Genomic DNA, 13,051 nt, shown 5'->3' on the forward strand with positions numbered 1-13,051 from the left:
CACCTGTCTGTGTGTGCATGTGTGTGTAGTCATGGAGTCTCAGCACCTGTCTGTGTGTGCGTGTGTGTGTAGTCATGGAGTCTCAGCACCTGTCTGTGTGTGCATGTGTGTGTGGTCATGGAGTCTCATGCACCTGTCTGTGTGTGTGTGTGTGTGTGTGTAGTCATGGAGTCTCAGCACCTGTCTGTGTGTGCGTGTGTGTGTAGTCATGGAGTCTTAGCACCTGTCTGTGTGTGCGTGTGTGTGTAGTCATGGAGTTTCATGCACCTGTCTGTGGAGGCCAGAGGTGAACGCTGGGCCCTGTTTTCCCAAGACCAGTCTCTCGCTGACCCGCCCAAAGCTGCCATCTTCTTTCCCGCCAGACTGACTGTCCAGTGAGCCCCAGAGGTTACCTTGTCTCTTGTCCCCTCGGCACAGCAGTGACTCGCATGTGTGGCCATGCCTGGCATTTTACGAGAGTACCTGGGTTCAAACTCACGTCCTCACGCACAGGCTGGAGCACTCGCATCCGCTGAGCTGCCTTCAAAGCCTCCATGTGATGCACGGCTTCTCCCGTGCTTCTTACCTTGGAAGGGGCGGTAGCTGTTGGGAGACAGACGGCAGAGGACAAATGACATTCTCATATTACTGCAAGGACACATGCTATACCCATGGGTCATCACTGTTGATGGAGACCTCAGTCACCAAACTGAGGTAGAATTTGTCTGGTTTCTTCCCTGTGCAGTTATTGCACTCCTATTCCAATCTCTTTCCACACTATTCTCTGGACGGCTGCCTGTGTGGACAGCCCATACATGAGGATCGGCCCAGGGGAGTCTCTGTGGAAAGCCCACAGGTGAGGATCAGTGGGAGGAGGTCTGGGTGGACAGCCCACACGTGAGGATCAGTAGGGGGCGTCTGGGTAGACAGCCCACAGGTGAGGACGGGAACTGTCGCTTCCTTCCTGAAGGATATAGCCCTTGAGTATTTGGCATCCATCTGCATGGGAGGTGTATCTGTATCCTTACTCATTGATGTGTGGGCTTGTGGGTTTTGTTTTATTCTTTGTGTTACAATGTATTTTATTTTGTTTGGATCTTTATCCTTTTTCTTTTTGAGTTGGTTGTAAAGGTGCTGTGTCAAGATGCTGTGCCCAGCCTCTGTTCTGTCGTGTGCCATGATGAAACTTCCAGAGGGTGTAAGCTGAAATAAACCCTCTTCTTCCCTATGCTGCTGCTGTTCTGGCGCTTTGTCCCAGCCCCTGGGTGGTAACTGCGATATATACACTGTCCTTAAGCTCCGGTTCTCATTCCTAACAGCATTCTGCTCAGCCCTCCCGTCCACTGCGCCTTTCCTCTCTAGTGAACATGCCTATAGTCCTGCTTCTTCCCTGTAGATCCTACCTGCTGGCTGCCCCACGGAAGGGTATAAGCGCTCGGCATGCTCTCACCTTCCACCGAGACCTTACTTATTTTCCACCTGCCTGCTTACAACAGTTATGTGGGTGGGTCTGATCTATGTTATACTGTGGCAGGGGGCTTGGCAAGATCTAACAAAAACGAAAACTATGTGTATCAAACACTATAGGAATTATTGATGAGATCAGCAGACATTCACTGCTATCTAGAAGTATGTGTGGGTATATATCCACATCGGGGCTTTTTAACAGACAGGCCCAAGAAGCAATTACACCCTGGTGGCAACAAGCACACCTTGTAAGGATTTTGTTTGGTTACCTGGCAATGGGACGTGCCCTGACCAGAAGCCCTCAGCTGTCTAAATTTGTTGCGAAGTAGAGACTTCACAGCAGCCCCCCTGAGCCCCTCTGGAGCCAACACCATGCCTGCAATTACGGCTGCAGCTCTGCTCACGGCCCGTCTGGGGCTCCACCGCGGTGGAAAGCAGCAGATGCTGCCGCCTTGGTTCTGTCCCTGTGCACGTGACTGAGCTGTCTTCTGTGAGCTGTAACAGAAGCTGGAAGAGGGCCATGAGGCTCCCATGTCGTGACAAGCCTGGCTGTGTTGCATCGCTGGGGCGCCGGAGGCAGGCAGCAGGTGTCTTTCTCCATCCTGACTTCTCCGTCCCTTCTCTCGTCACCTGGATCCTCAGGAGGGACTTGCCCACAAGCCGTCCCTGGGGGCCTCGGGAATGTTTTGAGCTCAGGGAGGCAGAGGCAGAGGGCTGGGCTGCTTCCCAAGTCTGCTAGTGTGCTTGAGCCCCCAGCCTGGCTCAAGGTGGTTGGGATATTTCCTGAGAGGTTAATTAAATGTACCAGCTCAATCTTTATAAAAAAAAATACTGCCCCTGTCATTCTTTGGGGAATCTCACACCACGCTAAGGCCCCCTCCAAGATCTACAGAAATCTGAAGATTAGGGACAGTGCTATCCTTAATGCTAATGTCAGACAGTTGGCCCTCTGGCAGGCGAGCTCCTCTGACATGCTCAGTGTGTGGCCCTCCATTAGAGACACCCCCCCCCACCAAGCTGAAGTTGCGGGAAGAAGCCTGCGATAAATAAGAAATTCTCCTTCTAGGGCTAAAATTGGGTTCCGTGGTTGGCCCATGCCTTGGTTTGAGATGCGTGTGTGGGGTTGATAGGGAAAAAGGTCAAGTAGCAAAACCACACACCCTAAATGTGACAGCTCGTGTGTTCACTTTAAAGTGGCAGGGAGCCCTGGTGTGCAGTGCCGCTGGCGAGGTCGGGCCCGGCCCGCCCGTGTGTGGCCCAGGACGAGGTCACCCCCCCCCACCGGAAGCCCGTGCGGCCCTTGCCCCTGCCCGTCCCCTGTCCCGGCCTCGCTGCTCCCCCCTCACATGGCCTCCCTGCTTTCTTCCCCCATGAAGTCTTCAAGCGTGCCTGCCCCATGGGTGTGAGTGAGCTGTGGCACACCAAACCTGGGCGGTTCCTGCCTCCTGTGTGAGGGGTGTCTCCTCCCCAACTCAGATGTCCTTTCCCTCCCGGACAGCGCCCTTTGTCCTCAGTGGCAGGTTGCACCTTCCCCTCCCTCGGCCACACCCTGGCCCTGCTTCAACCTGTCAGACTCCCCTCCACCTCACCGGGGACCACACCATGTGTCTGCGGTCACTCCTTACTGCGTCCCAATCTAATTGTCAAAACCACCTTGTAAGCACTAGCTCTGTTGTGTAGAAATAATGGAGACAATCCAGCGCCAAAGACACCAAACTGGCCAATACCTAGAGTCCGCTCACCAGGTCAGATGGCTCTGACGCCAGGGTCCTTTGTCACCATCACCACCAAGTGAGATGGCACACCGCAGGCCCGTCCGGGAGAAGCCTGTGCTCAGAGAGGAACCCAGTGCCGGCACTCTGCGGACTCGAGTGTGGATCCCTGAACTGTGTCTGCTGGGTTCCTGACACTTTTTCCGTCATGAACACGTCTTTTAGGGCATCATGTCCCACATGGTAAGGGTAACCGCATCTGGGTCTTGACCAGCTTTCTGTAGTCCCTTGTGCCCACAAAACACTTGGCCAGAAGTCTCTGATGGGAGGGAAGTTTTGGTTCTGGCTTACAGTCTCCAGGGAAGCTTTCATCCTCGCCGAAAAGTGAGGCGTGAGCAGAAGTGGGGCATCACACTGTCTGGCGGAAGTAGTCAAGTTCTGGGCTTGGAGCTGGACTAATGAGCCGCAGGCTCCTCCCCCGGCAAGGCCCCACCTCCCTAGGGCTCCCCGTTGGGGACTTGAGAGTGAGGCCTCATCACCCACAGCTGACACCACAGGGACATTGCGTAGTAAGCTTCTCTACCCTGCCCTTGGACTTAGTTCACATGAATACCTCCAATACTGAGTTTATCCAGAAACAGAAAATCTGACTAAAGCCAGTGTATTATATCCATGTCAGTACTCTGGTGATTTTGTGCCATAATTTTGCAAGATGAGACGTTTTAATGTTACCTACTAAAAGACATGGAGTCCGTTTCTTGGACTGGAGAGTCTATAATGATTTCAAAATTAAAAAAAAAAAGTCTAACTAAAGCAAACAGTTGATGAAACAGACTGATCGCAGCTCTCCTCCCCAGCCGGCCGCTGCTCTGTCCTCTGTACCCCGAGCTGTCCCTCCAGAACCCGGGCGCCTCACTCCCGCAGCATCGCGGGAGTCGCGTGGGTTACTGCTCTCCCGCAGAAGGATGGCGCACGGTCCTTTGCGCTGTCTTGTCACCTCCCTCTCCTTTCACGTTGTTTCAACTTCCTGAGCCTTCAGTCACATATCTTACCCTGACATTCCTTTACTCAGATCTTTCCAGTGACTGTTAATCATTGTGATAAGGAACGGGCTCCACTGTCTGTCCCTGCGGGGGCCAGTTGTCTGGGCTGCTGGTTCCAAGCTCAGATTTCTGGACCCCAAGCTAGACACCTGCAGGTGGATGCAAGTCTGTGCGTGTCCCCGGCGCCCCCTAGCGGTCATCCGGCTCTGGCATTTAGGATCCCTGGCTCCTGGAGGTCGGCTTTCTCCGTTGTCTGTTTTGGTCAGAACCACACACAATTCACGATTCTATTCCCTTTCTTCCTCTTCTCAGTCTCAGGCATACCAGAGCATATCCGCTTGGCCCTAGGTGCATTCAGATGTCTCTCCAAGTCCCAAGAATCCATCACTTTATTTTTTATTTTTTAGCCTCACATCCCAGCAGTTTCCCACCTGCATTAGACGCTTTGACAAAGGATGGCATGTGCAGGAAGCTGGCTCACATCTTGTCACATACTGGGGGGAGGAGTCTGAGAACTGGGCTGGAGCCGGGCTAATAAACCTCAAGGCTCAGTGACACATTTGTCCAGCAAGGCTCCGTCTCCTAAAGGCTCCACCACCTGGGGACGGAGTATGAGACTTAGTCACAAACACAGGAGGCTGTGGGGGACATTTCACATTCAAATCACTGTACCAGGAAAGCTCTCTACTACTAAAACTTCAGAAGCATACGTGTGTTTGAGTGATGTGTTCACTTCGGAGTGTTTCCTGTGTGTACCAGCAGCCCGCGGAGCACTCTGTCGCCTGCTGTTTCTCCTCCCCCCAGCAGATAGCAGGTCCAGGGAACTGATGGCTCAGAAGAACCCAGCGGCCTGGCCCTGCCCTGACCCTCTGGGCTCTGGTCTCAGGTGCACTGGAGACCTCTGTTTGTCCAGGTTGCCAAGCAGCTCTTTTCACTCCCCAAGCAAACACGGCTGGATGGCGGGTTTCAGCTACTCTGACCCCTTTTATAGAATATAACTGATAACTTTTTAAAGCCTTACGTTGTGGACATTCAAACGTACACTAATGTACAGCGTATGGATGAACCCATTAACCCTTCAACCAGCTTGAACCATAATTTGTGGCCAGTCTAGTTCCTGTCTCTCATCTCCCTAACCCTTTCTCCCTGCCATGAATCTCATAAATTATATTATTGTCTTTTCTTTCCCTTATGAAATGCAAATGGTTTCTCTCTCTCCCTCCCTCCCTCCCTCTGTCTGTGACATGTGGACACATGGATGTGTGTATGCATGTGGGAGCTGTGTTTCCCTTGATTGGTCTCCACTTTCTTTCCTGAGGCAGGGTCTCTTGCTTGAGAGCTCCCTGGTTTGGCTGCTCGATTTAGTCAGCTTGCGCTGGTAACTCCGCGTACGCCCTTTCTCAGCGCTGGGCTTACGGTTTGTCTGCCACATCCACTCAGCATTTGTGTGCATGCTGAGATTGCAAACCCAGGTCCTCCAGCTTGCATGACAAGTGCTTTATCTCCTGGGCCGGTTCCAGATGCCTTCTTATTGGCAATTGAGTATTAAAAACCATTTAATATATGCATATAAAACAGCTTCACTGAGATATAATAAATATGACCTAGAATTAACCCACTTGCAACATACTGCTCAGTGATATGTTCAGTTATGAAACCATCCAAGACATTTTAGAATCTTTCCATTACCACTAACCTTGTATCTATTAGCATCTTGGACCCACTCTTTAAGTCTATAAATTTATTTTGGACATCATAAGTCATTTAATGTGTGGTTCTTTGAAACCGGCTTGTTTTCACTTAGTGCTTTCAATTTTTTAATGCTGTACATGTAGACGTATCATCCACGCCACCGCTTAGTGTCTGCTGCTCTGTTGTATTTATACGTTCCATCGGCAGAGAATGGACATTTGGAGCACTTCTTTTGCCTGTTGTGAGTTGTGCTGCATTCCATGATGTTCACAAGTCTTCTTGTTACACATTTTCATTTCTCTTTGGTATCTCACTAGTTGAGGAATTGTTGGCTTATTACTCGGTAACTCTATGTTTAACTTTTTTCTTTTAATGGTTTTCTCAAGGTAAGGTCTCACTCGAACCTAGGCTGACCTGGAATTCACTCTGTAGTTTCAGGCTGGCCTCAAACTCACAACGATCCTCCTACATCTGCCTCCCAAGTGCTTGAACTAAAGGCGTGCTTATGTTTAACATTTTAAGGAAAAGCCAAACTTTCTCCCCCATACCCGACATTCTCCTCAGTCGTCCGCAAGCACCGCATTTCTGCCCATCTCTACGGAGGCACGTTCCTGCCGTCGCTAGATCCTAGGTGGCCAGGTCATGTCTGCGCTGTCGCGTTCTGTCTCCTTTGGTTGTGCTTTGCATGTCCCCGGTGGCTACCGTGCCGGGTGTCTCCAGGTGTGCTCGTGGGCCATTTGTTTATCTCCTTTGCATACGTGTGTATTCCAAACCTTAACAGCCCAATTTTAAAATCAGATGCTTTCTAATTATTGAGTTATAATAGTTCTTTTTGTATTTATTTTAGGCCCAGTCCCTTCTCAGGGATGCGTGATTTTCTGGTATCCCGGTGTTGTTGGTTGGATGACATTCTTTGACCAAGAAAGCTTTCCGACAACATGAAATAGGGGCGTGTGGCACACTCCTGTTTCCGCTGAGTGCTTGCCCTGCGCAGTTTTTCGCAAGCTAAAGTGCCTTCCTGCGCCCCAAAGCCTGCCAGCGGAGCCCTCTCTCTGCTGGTCTGAGGAGCGGGCTGAAGGAGGCAGGAGCCTCGTGACACCGTGCATTTTGGAGATGAGTTTCCAAGGACCTGGGTTCTCTGTTGAGGAGCCGTCACTTAGGACTTAGTGCTGCCTCGAGTAGATCACCTCCAATGTGTGCTTCTTAGTCCCTGGATGTGACTGCGCTAAGAAAACATAGAAGAAAAAGAAGGCAAGACTGTTGTGGAGAAAAAGCTTTCTCGAAGTTAGAGGGCTTGTGCGAGTGTTTGTGAGGAGGCTTGTTAAGAAATGTTGGGCAGTGTAGAATTGGCACAGGCCTTCGGCCAGTGCTTCTGGTTCGTTGTGATCAGGATGGTGTCACGGGGCTGGGGGGCGCAAGCACCCCAGCACCCACGTAAAAGCTGGGTGTGGTGGCATGCCCCTGGCACCCCAGTGCAGGGAACGTGGAGATGGGAAGGTTGGGGCTCTACGTGCTCTAGGGGAATTGGTGAGTTCCAGTGTCGGTGAGGCTCTATCTCAAAAAGCAAGGTGGGGCTGGAGGGATGGCTTAGTGGTTATGGCACTTTCCTGTGAAGCCTAAGGGCACAGGTTCAATCCCTAGTTCCCACGTAAGCCAGATGCACTCGGGGGTGTGTGGATCTGAAGTTCCTTTGCAGTGGCTGGAGGCCCTGGCATGCCCATCCTCTCTCTCATAAATAAGTAAAAAAAATAAATAAATATAATTATTTAAAAAGCAAGGTGGAGAGAGATGAGGAAGGCCTCTGATGTTGACCTCTGACCTCCACGTGTGCATGCGCGTGCACGTATGTGCACTCTCCGATGCCCACACGCCTCTGCACTGGTAACCCGGCGGCCTCTCGTGGAGTCTGAGATCTTGCGGGTGCGCAGTGGTGAGTTCTCACCGCGAGGTGGTACTGAGCTGGAAGCAGAGTAGGTGGCAGAGGCCTGGCTTGGCATCGGCCTTGGAAGCACTTCCCAGGGCCACGGCGAGTCAGCACTTTGGCGGGGACTGTATGGAAAAGGTGCAGTTTCACGGGGCTGACCAGATGAAGGCAACGGTAATGCCGCTCAGGACAGGGGAGCCAGGTCCCCAGACGCAGGCTGGTGCTCAGAGGCTAGCGAAGGGTGTGTGCCACTAGAGCTGGGCCCAGGAACATTTCCACGTGTGCTGAGGGGGCAGAGCAAGCTCTCTGGATAGACAGCATGTCACGCAGCAGACGGTGGCTTGAGCTGGTCGACTGAGGGAGCAGCCCTGTGTCCGTCTGTGGCGGTTTTCATTCCAGGCTAAGATGTTGTGGTGGTTTGAATAGAGTAGGTGGCCCCCAATACATTCAGGTTTTTATTTGTTTGTAGTTTGTATCTGCAGCCACTTGGCTGGAGGCAGTGTCACTGGGTAGATCTTAAGGTGTGGTGGTGGGTTTCAGATTTCAATCTAAAGATATGCAAAGTGTGCCTAGCTGGAGTTCCTGAAGTGTGCTGTGCCCTGTGGCTTTTGGCTTGTGCCTCTCTCTCTCTCTCTCTCTCTCTCTCTCTCTCTCTCTCTGCTTGGTCCTGTGAAGGCAGGCCAGCTTCTTCTGCCACTATGGAACTTCCCCTGGATCAGTATGCTTCAATAAATATCCCTTCCTCCATCACTGTGCCTGGTCTGGAAGTTCATCTCAGTGAACCTGAAGCTGTCTGCTACAGATGTCTAGCCTTAGTTCATTAAGGACTCTGGAGCCATGGAAAGTTCTTGAACCGTGAAACCAGCGTTGACTCATGTCATCAACACCCAGAGGTTGGGAGGTGTGATGTTATCATGGGTGTTAGCTGGGTCGGAGGCGGGCTCTGACATCAGTGACGGGCAGTACGTGCTGCCCACTGGCCGCCACTTTCTGTTTTAACTTTCCAAATCGGTTCTTCTCCCTTATTGATCACTTTCTGTTCTGCGCACACAGAGCCAGTGACTCAGTGACTCACCCTTACGGTGACTCCGACATACATTATATAATCCTTATTTTGTAGAAGAGGAAATTGAGACTTAGTACAGGTTCCAGATGGCACAGCCAGTGACTGGAGGAGCTGGGCTTTGGACCATAGATCCATTCTGCTTCATAGCCCATCTGTCTAATGCCACTAAATGTCCCCTGCGGCTTCTCTGATAATCTCTCATGGCCAGGTGCCGCCCAGAGCCTGGCTGCTTGGGCAGCTGTGTTTGCTACCAGTGAGGTGTCGTTCCTTCCGCATCTGCCGACTCTGGGAGGGTCTTTGACATGGCATGTCTCTGCTCTTGCCCATTGAATGCCTGGGCTGGCGCCTCTCACACCTGTAATCTCACTTCTGACCAGTGGCACATCTTGGGCATGTCGCAGCTCCCACAGCTTTGCAGGTGGTAGGGCCAGCATGAGACCTCTTCCAGGGCAGTTTTCTGTTGTTGGGGTTGGGCATTAGCAAGGAGGGAATTGTGGCCCTGGGGTTATGGAATTCAAGGAAGAGCATTTCCACAAAAGCCTGTCATTCTTTTCAGTCTTGCCTCGCTGGCACTCTGAGCAGTGTTCATGCTCATAGCATTTCTGGTCATCCAGCTTTGTGGAACTTAGCTCTGCTTGACAGCAAGCGAAGGAGACGTGGCCATGGCTCACCTCCACTTTCACAGTGGTCTCCTTGGCCACGTTTCTACGCGTCTTCTACCTCTGACCTCTCAGACCTTCCTTAGGATCGTTCTTCTCTCTTTATCCCCGACACGGTCCCTGCTCTACCCCTGCTGCACGAGGGCCCAGCAGGGGCCTTAGTACCGCTTCTCCTGTGGAGGTGCCATGCCTGCAGGCTCCGGCACTCCTCAGCACAGGTCCACTTGCACGCTCCTCCCAGGAAGTGCAAGGAGTGTAGCACCAACGCTCCATGTTCAGTGTTTGTGACAATTATATGTGCATCCTAATTTTTAATCTCATTCTGTTCCATGTCACTTGCCATAGCCCTGTAGATCAGTTTGGTTGATATGATAATCTAATGCCAGTTAATCATGGTGTCAAGAGCTCCATTTGTGGGTTCCCCAAAGGAGCTCAGATTGTCAAGTACTGCATTCAGAAATTAAAAATAAGAGATGTATGTTTGTAAAGGGATTTAAAGGTGTGTAAAGAACAAAAGATGATGAAGACAGTTGACCATCTATAACCACAGGTTTTTATTTTTATTTATTTTTTTGCTGTTGTTGTTTTTCGAGGTAGGGTCTCACTCTAGCCCCGGCTGAGCTGGAATTGACTACATAGTCTCAGAGTGGCCTTGAACTCATGGCGATCCTCCTACCTCTGCCTCCCAAGTGCTGGGATTAAAGGCGTGCACCACCACGTCTGGCTTATAACCACAGGTTTTAACTACAGACTAAACCATCAGTGGGTGGAAAATGTGTAAAATAAATTATATCCATAGTGAACATGTACAGACTGTTCTTTTTGCCTTTATTCCCTCTAAGATACAGTGTAACAAGAGTGTGTATAACCTTGCATTGCCTTTGGTGCTTTAAGTGACCAGAGATGATTTCAAAATATGCAGGGCATAGGGCCACTTGACTCATGGGCCTCAAGCAAGTGTGGATTTTGGGGTCTTATGTGGGTGGGTCAGGACCAATAGCTGCTCCCTGGGGATGATGAAAATTCTATATTCAAGTGCTCAGGGATGAGAGATGTGGGATTACAGATAGTTTTCATGTTGATATACATTTTCTTTTGAGGCAAGCCCAACAGACTAGCTCTTTTTTTAATTTGAGAGCGCTAGAGTGAGATCAAGAGCACATGTGAACTCCAGACATGTGCTCCACCTTGTGCACATGCGTGACCTTGTGCGCTTGCGTCCAGCTTATGTGGGATCTGGAGGGTCAAACACGGGTCCTTGGGCTTTGCGGGCAAGAGCCTTAACCACTAAGCAATCCCTCCAGCCCGACAGCGTACATTTTAGAATAAATGTGCACTTTTCTTGTATTTTATAAAACAATTGTATGGGGATACTTCCCAGACACAGTAGGAGCGTACACACTTGTGCATTGTTTTTAGCTTTTGGCTCAAATATTCTGTGAGAGCACCTGAGGCCAGCAGTGCACTGGCAGAGGTGGCAGCGGGTTTGGAACTCGTGGCATGGATTTGCACCCTTGCCGCGCTGCCTTTGCATACAATAGAGAGCTGGGCACAGCATGCCTTGGCTCATAGCTGGCGTTTTGTTGAACACGTGTCATGGTTGATACAACAGGGGGAGAAGAAGATGATGGCATTGATAGTTTGATGTTTTGTTGTCAGTATTAATAGATCATTCTTATTAATATCTGTAATGCGTAGTGCTTTCTGACACACCAGCTTGAAACAGCATCAATAGCATCAATTACTGTCTTTTTCTTCTCCCTTATTACTGGAATTTAACAGCTTTGGTATGCATGTAAAATTTGTATTTATTTATATTTATATACTTATTCATTGACCTTTAAAATATTTTTATTCATTTATTTGGGAGAGAGAGAGAGAAGGAGGAAGATAGATAGAGGGAAAAAAAGGATGGCTGCGCCATGGCCTCCAGGCATTGCAAACAAGTCCAGACACATGCGCTACTTTGTGCATCTGGCTTACATGGATACTGGCGAATTGAACATGGGTCCTTAGGCTTCGCAGGTAAGTGCCTTAACTGCTAAGTCATCTCTCCAGCCCTTGTCAGGCAATCTTAATAATTAAGTAACAGTTAACAAGAAAGCCCTCAGTTACTATTAAGTTCAGGTTTTGTCCCTGACTCCTCTGAGAAGGGTAGGCCCATGGTCAGACGATCAGAAAAGAGCAGTGTGCGATGGCGTTCACTAAGATGGTTTCTTAGACTGTGCCTCTCTACTACCCTTCTGGAAAGTTCCCTCTGACATGGGCTACAGTTGGTATTGTATCCCCTGTGGTTGCCAGGTGCAACATGCAGATGTAATTGTGCCCCTGTGGCAGGCATTTGAAAACTGTTTGAGTATTTTTTTCTGATGCTACTACCCCCCCCCCCCCCGCCCCTTTCCGCTTCCTGTGTTTGTGGCTGCTCAGCCTGCCTTTGTGAGTCCGGGCATCATCCATGAGGAAGAGAAGAGAACAGTTTGAGGTCTGGATGGTCAGGCCGCTGTGCCTGTGTTCGTGGCACGAGGTGGGGCCGTGTAGGTTGGAAAGCTCAGGGACCAGTGCATGGTAGCTGACCCACTTCGTGTGGACTGGCAGAAAAGCAGCACGGGTTAGTGAGGCGGGCAGAAACTTGACAAGGTGCCGGAAAGAGATAGCCCCCGGGGGCTGCATCTGGGAAGTTTTGCATTGGTTTGTCGCAGGACTGAAATTTCTTAGAAGCACTTTCCTCCATGGTACTGTTTGCCACCCCGCCTTAGGGATTTTTGTCAGAATAACTTTTGTTTAACGTAAAGGAAAACCAGGTGTGGATCAAATTCTAGAACAAGCGACCTTTCTCCTAGGTTGAGGGTCACAGAAACATGAGAGGAGTGTGGCATGACGTTCTCTGCAGGCAACCTCCCCTATCGTGCGTCTCCTGGGGGTTTGGGGTGGGCATGCTTTTCTGAAGGTTGTTTACACATGCAAAAGCCATTTTTAGGTAAAAAAAAATTTGATTTCTATGTACATCCTCCTGACAAGCAGAAAAGGGAGAAGTATGCTGTTTTAGCACTGTGTCCAGAATTCTGAATCTTGGTGTATTTATTCGTTGTTTTGTTTTTGTTCTTCAATGCAGAGTGGACACAGATATCTACTAGATACCTTAGAGAACAGTTGGCAAAGATTTCTGACTTTTATCAGCTGGCCTCCAGTGTGAGCGACGGCCCGGTCCCCGTGCCCCCAGAGGTGGAGCAGGCCACGAAGCAGTGGGAGTACAACGAGAAGCTGGCGTTTCACCTGTTCCAGGTGACCTCTTCATGGCGCTGAGGCTGTGCGCGACAGGCTGACTTTCATAGAAGGAGCGCGTTGCGCGTGCGGGCCAGCGTGGCTTAGTAGCAGGGACACAGCCCGAGAATTGCGTTGCTAGGTGAATTCACCAGTGTAGGCACCACAGACTATGCTACACTCTCAGGCTGTGTGGTGTGCGCGGTTTGTGGCTGACAGAACATTGCACGCCTGTCGTTGTGTGATCT

General features: G+C 50.4%; 1 protein-coding gene across 1 annotated transcript in view; it reads left to right on the plus strand.

The window, feature by feature from the left end:
* Positions 1 to 13,051, plus strand: part of Med12l (mediator complex subunit 12L) — a 291,510-nt gene that overhangs the window by 45,445 nt on the left and 233,014 nt on the right. The window contains exon 6 of the mRNA XM_045131454.1: positions 12,655 to 12,824. Coding sequence (XP_044987389.1) covers positions 12,655 to 12,824 — 170 coding nt within the window. The remainder of the gene's footprint in view (positions 1 to 12,654; positions 12,825 to 13,051) is intronic.

Source organism: Jaculus jaculus, chromosome 12, assembly GCF_020740685.1.
Source record: "Jaculus jaculus isolate mJacJac1 chromosome 12, mJacJac1.mat.Y.cur, whole genome shotgun sequence".
NCBI lineage: Eukaryota > Metazoa > Chordata > Mammalia > Rodentia > Dipodidae > Jaculus > Jaculus jaculus.